This window comes from Callorhinus ursinus, unplaced genomic scaffold (assembly GCF_003265705.2).
Source record: "Callorhinus ursinus isolate GAN/ISIS: 27379988/994484 unplaced genomic scaffold, GSC_fseal_2.0 scaffold19, whole genome shotgun sequence".
NCBI lineage: Eukaryota > Metazoa > Chordata > Mammalia > Carnivora > Otariidae > Callorhinus > Callorhinus ursinus.
Genome location: NW_027397081.1, coordinates 18945189 through 18952197, shown reverse-complemented (window position 1 = coordinate 18952197; position 7009 = coordinate 18945189). Strand labels below are relative to the sequence as shown.

Here is a 7009-nt window from a genome sequence, read left to right as displayed (position 1 = left end):
CAACCAAAAACAAAAGATTGGAAGGGAGGGAAATGAAAAGAAAGTCTGGGAAAGAACAGGAGACAAAAATCTGATACAATTAGTTTGGTGGGTTAGGGTTGAAGGCGGTGGTATGGCAGAAATAGGAAGCTGTGTGAGTGGAATGAAGAGGAAGTAAAGGAAATTTGAGAGGAGATGGAGGCTGGCATTAAGAAGTAGCTCTGGACATGCACAGACCAAATTACTTCCTAATGTAGATACAACTTTCCTTATAACTGAGGGAAAGAGTGTTATCATCATCAACATTTTATTTATTTACCTCAACAGTCCTTCTTTGCCTCACCCAGCAACTGAAGTTGGGTGTAGCAGATATGGACCTTCTCCTCACGTATCCCCTTCTCCATCCCGCTACCATGTCTCTAAACTTGGAAAACCCAGGCCCAAATGCCAAAATAAATGCCTTATCCCCTATTGCTTTGGGACCCTTTAAATGCTTTTTGCTCTCTAAAGAGGAGTCTGTCGAATGACAGAGACTTTTTTCTTTTTAACTTTCTTTTAAAATGCCTGAGAAAGGGGCACCTGGGTGGCTCAGTCGTTAAGCGTCTGCCTTCGGCTCAGGTCATGATCCCAGAGTCCTGGGATAGAGCCCCGCATCGGGCTCCCTGCTCCACGGGAAGCCTGCTTCTCCCTCTCCCACTCCCCCTGCCTATGTTCCTTCTCTCTCTGTGTCTCTGTCAAATAAAAAAATAAAATCTTTTTTAAAAAATAAAATGCCTGAAAGAAAAAAGAAAGAGAAAGGAAAAAAGAAAAAAAAAACCAAACAAACAAACTCAAATTGAGGTTGAGAAACCAACCTCGTAGGAGCAACAACCCGATCCGCTCCGCTCTCCCCGGGCCTGGCCGGTCGTGTTCAGCACCGCGGACAGCTCCCCGCCCCGCCCCGAGCCCACCGCACCCTCCCCTCCGCGGCTGGCAGCTTTGCCATTGGCTCTCCCAGCTCCCCTCTTGAAGCTGCCAATTCTACACATAGACCCAACCTACCCAGGAGCTTGTCTTCTCGCCTCTCCAGCGCCCGGGGTAGCCCAGGCCCGGAAGAGAGCCGCGGGGTTTCGGAGCCTCGGAGGGGGGTTGTTGGCACTCTACCAGGCTTGCTGAGACGCTGCCTGCTTCCTACACTTCGTCCCCGGCCCTCGCCCTGTGACAGACGCTTGGCTCAAGATGAATCTCAACTTCACTGCCCCTCTACACCCTGCGTCTTCTCAGAGGCCCACGTCCTTCTTCATTGAGGACATCCTGCTGCACAAGCCCAAGCCGCTGAGGGAGATGGCCCCTGACCACTTCGCCAGCTCTCTGGCCTCCCGGGTGCCTCTGCTAGACTATGGCTACCCCCTCATGCCCACACCCACCCTCCTGGCTCCTCATCCCCATCACCCTCTGCATAAGGGAGACCACCACCACCCTTATTTCCTCACCACCTCGGGTAAGTAACAGGGGCCTCAAGGTTTGGGGAGCAAGAGAGCAGGTCTTCCAGTGCAGACCCTAAGCCTGTGATAGAGCTGAGGAAAGGCCAGAGCTGGCTCGGCCTGGCTTGGCGACTTCCTTCCCTAAGTGACGGTGGAACATTGGGGATATGGCTGAGAACAGGCAGAGCTCCCCTGAGGCATGCCAACCCATGGGGATAGGTCTCGGTCACTCCGCACGCTTTATAACAGAGGAAACATTCCTATCCAAGAGGTGGCTGGAGGTTTTACAATATTCTTGATGGATAGTGCTCTGTCTCCTTCCTCGTGGTCTTCCTGGTCACTTTGGTCCAGCTCTCACTCCTGATTCTCTGTCTCCCCTCGCTCTAGGGGAGACCCCTGGCCACCCCACCCCATGGAGCAGAACTCCACTTTCCAGCTCATTAACTCCAAAGCCTCCAGCGGGTCCAGCTCTCTCCTCTCGGGTGCTGAGCATTTACGGACATACTGCAGGGGTTTAGAAGTGAATGAGGGTTGGGGATATTCTGAGGACTGAAGGTTTGACCTGGGCGGTATAGGGGGGGAAAAGGGTAAGAAAAAAAAGTGTGGGGGGCCGGGGGATGGACGCTGCTCCTCTTTAACCGTCTGCACTCCCACTGTCTAACTCACAATCTTGGGCTCAGCTCCCCTCTTCTGCCCGAGTTGCTGGTGAAGCTGGAGCCCCATGGCCAAAATATTTTGATTTTCTATGAATGACAAAGACTGGGGGCCAGCAAAGTGGTTGGGTCAGGGAGATGTAAGGAAATACCCAGATTTTTTTCTGCCGCTCTCTGCAAGGCCACATTCATGCTTCCTTCTTTGGCATTTTCATTCCAGTTGAAATATAATAATTCCTTGAGTCCAGATGCAGAGCACAGGTGGGAAAACAACCCCATCCCGGTGAGGGCCAGGAAAACACCTGAGGCAGTTTGTGAAACGTGTGCTCTGGAATCTAGGACAAAAGCTGAAAGTTTTTGTGAAGCAGTAAAACCCAGATTCTGAGGCATTGGGTTGGCAGGACAATTATAGAAGCTATGTTGAAGCCTGCATCTTGGTATTCGTCTTGGTATTGGCCTCACTCCCTGGCCCATGACAGCCTCTTCTGGGCTGCACCCATGTTCCCCACAAATAGCAGTGGCCAAAGCCTGTGATGCCAGAATTGCTTGTTTCCTCCCCCACCCACACCCTCATTGGCAGAAATTGATGTCTGTGGCAGTTTACTTGGTGTGTCTCAGACACCATAATGCCTGCAGAGGTCAGGAAAGACAGAAGTCTCTCCCTGACCTGGGGGGGCGGGGTGCGCGAAGGGCTTCAGTCCTTCTGCTTAGGGTCGGAGAGAAAGAATGAGAAAAAGGATGAGGATCAGATTAGAGATGGGGTCCCCAGCGGCCCCCGCAACTTAAAAGGAACGTGCCAGGCGGGAATTGCCCCTCTGCCCTTGCTTCTGAGCTGCTCCTGATGAGAGTTTTCATCTGTTCCCTTTGGCCGCAGGCGGGGGAATGGAGGCAGCTCTGGGAAGAGGTGTTTTTTAGTGAGGTTGGGAAGCAAGGCTACATTGGTGCCTCTCCTGGCCCCAGAACTACGCAGGGTGTCGTCAGGGGTATGGAAGAGGGTGGTGCCTGGGCAGAACAGCTACTGGACCAGCGGACGTTTGCAAGAAAACTTCGGGCGGCGCACCAGAGGACTGGCAGACGCTGCGAGAGTCTTTCCAAGAAGATATTTTCTAAGGCCTCCGATTTAAAATTTTTCTTTTATGTTTTACTTACTGTTTATTGTTTGTAGGTCTAGATGACCTGCCGGATAAAGATCTCCAAGCGCTATTCTTCGGATTTTTTTTTTTTTTTTTTTTTTTACATTTCTCCTGCCCTGCGGTTCCTGGGAGAAGGGCTGGAGAAGCATTGGGGCGACCAGGGGACTAGCGGAGGCAAGAAGAGGAGGGAGGCGCTGGGGACCGGGGGTGGAGGCTGCGGCGGAGGTGGCTACGGGGGCATCGCGCTCTACCCACTCGGCGGCTTTTCTCTCTGCAGGGGTGCCCGTGCCGGCGCTGTTCCCGCACCCCCAGCACACCGAGCTGCCGGGGAAGCACTGCCGTCGCCGCAAAGCTCGTACGGTTTTCTCGGACTCGCAGCTTTCCGGCCTGGAGAAGAGATTCGAGATCCAGCGCTACCTGTCCACGCCAGAGCGGGTGGAGCTGGCCACGGCCCTCAGCCTGTCCGAGACGCAGGTGGGCCCGAGAGGGGCAGTTCCTGATCTCCGCTGCTGCTCTTCCCTCCCCCCTTAATTCCCACCGCCTCTGCACCCAGTGCGGAGCTCTTGAGCGGGAGTGACCCCTCTCCCCTTTATTCTAGGCTTCTCCGAAGCTCCTTAGTAAAAGTACCGAACCCTCCAACTTCAGGTCAGACTTACCGAAGCGTCCTCTCTCGAGCGAGCCCCGGGCAGGGAGGAGAAACTCCTCGGATTGATCCTGATGATCACTCCCAGTTTGAGGACGATCAGTTCTCTGCCGCCTCCCACTCCTCTCCCATCGGGGCTGTAACCCTGGTCCGACGTAAAATCAGAGACTAGAACTAGTCGCGTTCTTGTCCTGAGCGAAGTCCACACAGGGAAATTGTTTTTATTATTTTAATCTCCCTTACAGACACAAGCCCTCAAATCCATCCTCCCCACGCCCCCGCTGTAATGTAAGCGGCCTCCTTATTGCTCTGTCCTGAGAGGGAGAACTGTTTTCACCTTCCAGATCCTGTTCACCTGCAACCTTAAAACTCCTTCCCCCACTTTCTCTTTCTTACATTCTCTGTACCTGGGAGCCCCACTTGCTGTGAAATCGTTCGCCCGGCCGAGCGCCCCTGACTTTTCTCTCTAATGAGAACAAGCAAGATTGATTCTCATCTTCCTGTCCAGCAAGACCAGGTGTTTAGATGCCAAAATGGGGAGAACGTAAGTTAAACGTAAAGGAGGCTCATCGACGTAGCACTTACTATTAGTTATTATAATTAATAACAGTATTAGTATTAATTAAGCACACCATTTTGACCTTTATCGTTATTTTGGACAATTACTTCCAGGAGCCTTAGGATGCTTGATTCTCATTCACTCTAACACGATAACTTGCAAGCAGTTCAGGTGTGATTTAACCCAAGGATGAGACTGCCACAGCTCTTGGATAATTCGTGAATGGGTTGCGGTCCATTTTCCTAACCCTCAGCAATCTTCGCAGATCTTAGTAACTACGGGTCTGAAGGAATGACGTGGTTGTATTTTTTTCCCCCTGAAATCAGGTGAAAACGTGGTTCCAGAACCGGCGGATGAAGCATAAAAAGCAGCTGAGGAAAAGTCAGGATGAGCCCAAAGCGCCAGATGGGCCCGAGAGCCCAGAGGGCAGCCCCCGAGGCCCAGAGGCCGCATCTGCCGAGGCTCGGCTGGGTCTGCCCGCCGGCCCCTTCGTGCTGACCGAGCCCGAGGATGAGGTGGACATTGGGGACGAGGGGGAGCTGGGCCCAGGGCCGCACGTGCTCTGAGCCGCGTGGCTGGGGAGGCGGGGAGGGTGCGGCGGGACGGGGCGCGGTTCCCTCCAGGATTCAGAACGCTCGGACTCGGGTCCGGGGGCGGGCCTCGGAGATCAGCTCCTGGAAGACAAACAAATCACACCTGTGAACCCTCGAACCCGCGCGGAGCCCCGCGGCTCGGCCCACGCCCTCCTCCCCCTGTCGCCCGCCGGGTCCCTGCCGGGCGAGCGTGCACCTGCGTTAGCTCATTCCCGCGCCGTTGTCTTAAGTGGCGCAAGCTGGACCCTGGGCTCTCGGGTCTCTAACTCCGCCGCGATCGCAGACCCTCCTGGCCCTCTCCTCTCCGCCACCTGCCCCCAGCTCCGTTGTCCAGGCTCCGCGACCTCTCCACCCGGACCCTTTGCCCTTCCTTGGGTAGACCGATTGGCTGCAGGTAAGGGACCGGGAGTGTGCGCCTTCCGCTCTGCGGGGATCCAGGTAGAGCCACAACCAGATGCTTAAGATGTCTGTGCCGGAAAGACTCGCGCGCTGCCAGCCACTAACCTCCCACTGGGGTTCCCCCACCCCCCATCTCTAACTCAGAAACTATGGCGACAACCCCTCCTCAGGGCGGCGCTTCTATCCTCTCCGGTCACTGTTCCCCTCCTGAGCTTCCGGTTCGGCACCCTGGACCCTTAAGCTGTGGCCCCCGGGAACACCCGCTCTACACGCTTCCCCTCAGTCCCCATACTGAGCGGCACCCACGCGCGGCGAGAAACTTGGGCAGGAAAACTTACCGAGCCATTTCTGCCTCCAGACCTTGCTGCACCTGTCCCGCAACTCTTACACGTCCCATGGGCTACTGATATTTTAAAAAGTGAGTGTTCCTTGGGCTGTGTGTGGAAATGTTCATTTTCGTTGCATTTTAGGGAATGCGGAGTTTTAGCGAGATTAAAGCTAAATACGCATCCCCTTCCGGACGCGCACCTGTTTGTGGACGCCTGAGGTGGGGGCAAGAGTCTGGCCCCGCGCGTCGCTCTCTCCCTTTCCCCTAGGAGAACTCCTATTCTCTCCCCGGGCTTGCAGTCTCTTTAGATAATAAAGGGCTCGCCGCGCAAAACTGGGACCGAACCGAGTTTCCGGGAATCGTTTGTTAACGCGTCCTCCTCCGCGCACGCCCCCTTCCCTCCACCCCAGGCAGTGTCCTGTTCTCGAAAGGAGTGAACAGGCCTAATAACCTTTGGTTGACAGATTCCCTCACTCCCAGCCCGATTTTTCTGCTTTTAATCGTTTTATAGTCTTGAGTTCCACCTGTGTGGAAAGTCACCGCAAATGGTATTTTTTGACTCTCAAATACCGGAGGGACAGAGCTCCCTTGATATCTGGAGTTTGAAATTACGCTAACAAATTGTGTGGTGACACTACGCACCCAGGGTACTTATCCGATATAGCAGCCTGCCAGAGGCGACCTCAGCTTCCGATCTTCCTTTGGCTCTGGTTGTGTATTTAGGTAAGTGAGCCCAGGAAGGCTGGAAAAAGTGTGTGGCCAAGTGGAGTCCTGACCCTTGGGTTGGAGTGATGAATAAGTATTATAGACTATGGCCGTGTGAGCTTGGGTTACAGTTAATCTTTTTTGTTTTTCTAGAAGAGGATGAATCCTAAATATCCCTCTAGATCTAAGTTCTATGCATGTAGCCGTAGGAAGTTTTTCTTTCTCCTTTCTTTCTTTTTTTCCCTACAGGTTTGTTCCAGGAAACATTAACTTAGGCAAAGATAAGTTGTCAGGGTGAGACCTCTATCCAGTCAGCATCATTTAGGTGACCAAGCTATTGCTTTAAAAACATAAGCATTGTAGAGCTGTTTGGATTTTCCAAAGTGCTCTTTGTCAATCAAGATCTAGTGAGTCATAGACAACAAAGATTAATTTTCCCTCTAATAGTTAAGGAAATCAAGGGTTGGCAAGATTGAAGGATCCACCTATGAAATTAGTACTAGCTAAAGTCAAAGGGGGACAAAAAAAAAATCTCTTTTGACTCCTTGTTCATT

The 7009-nt window shown here is 53.1% G+C and overlaps 1 protein-coding gene across 1 annotated transcript; it reads left to right on the top strand.

Annotated features, from left to right (window-relative positions):
* The first annotated feature begins 1197 nt into the window (after positions 1-1197).
* On the top strand, positions 1198-5055 carry BSX (brain specific homeobox). The gene is made up of 3 exons (XM_025893455.2): positions 1198-1459; positions 3506-3702; positions 4757-5055. The coding sequence occupies exons 1-3, from the start codon at positions 1198-1200 to the stop codon at positions 4994-4996; spliced, it is 699 nt and encodes a 232-aa protein (XP_025749240.1). The 3' UTR covers positions 4997-5055.
* The last annotated feature ends 1954 nt before the right edge of the window (positions 5056-7009 follow it).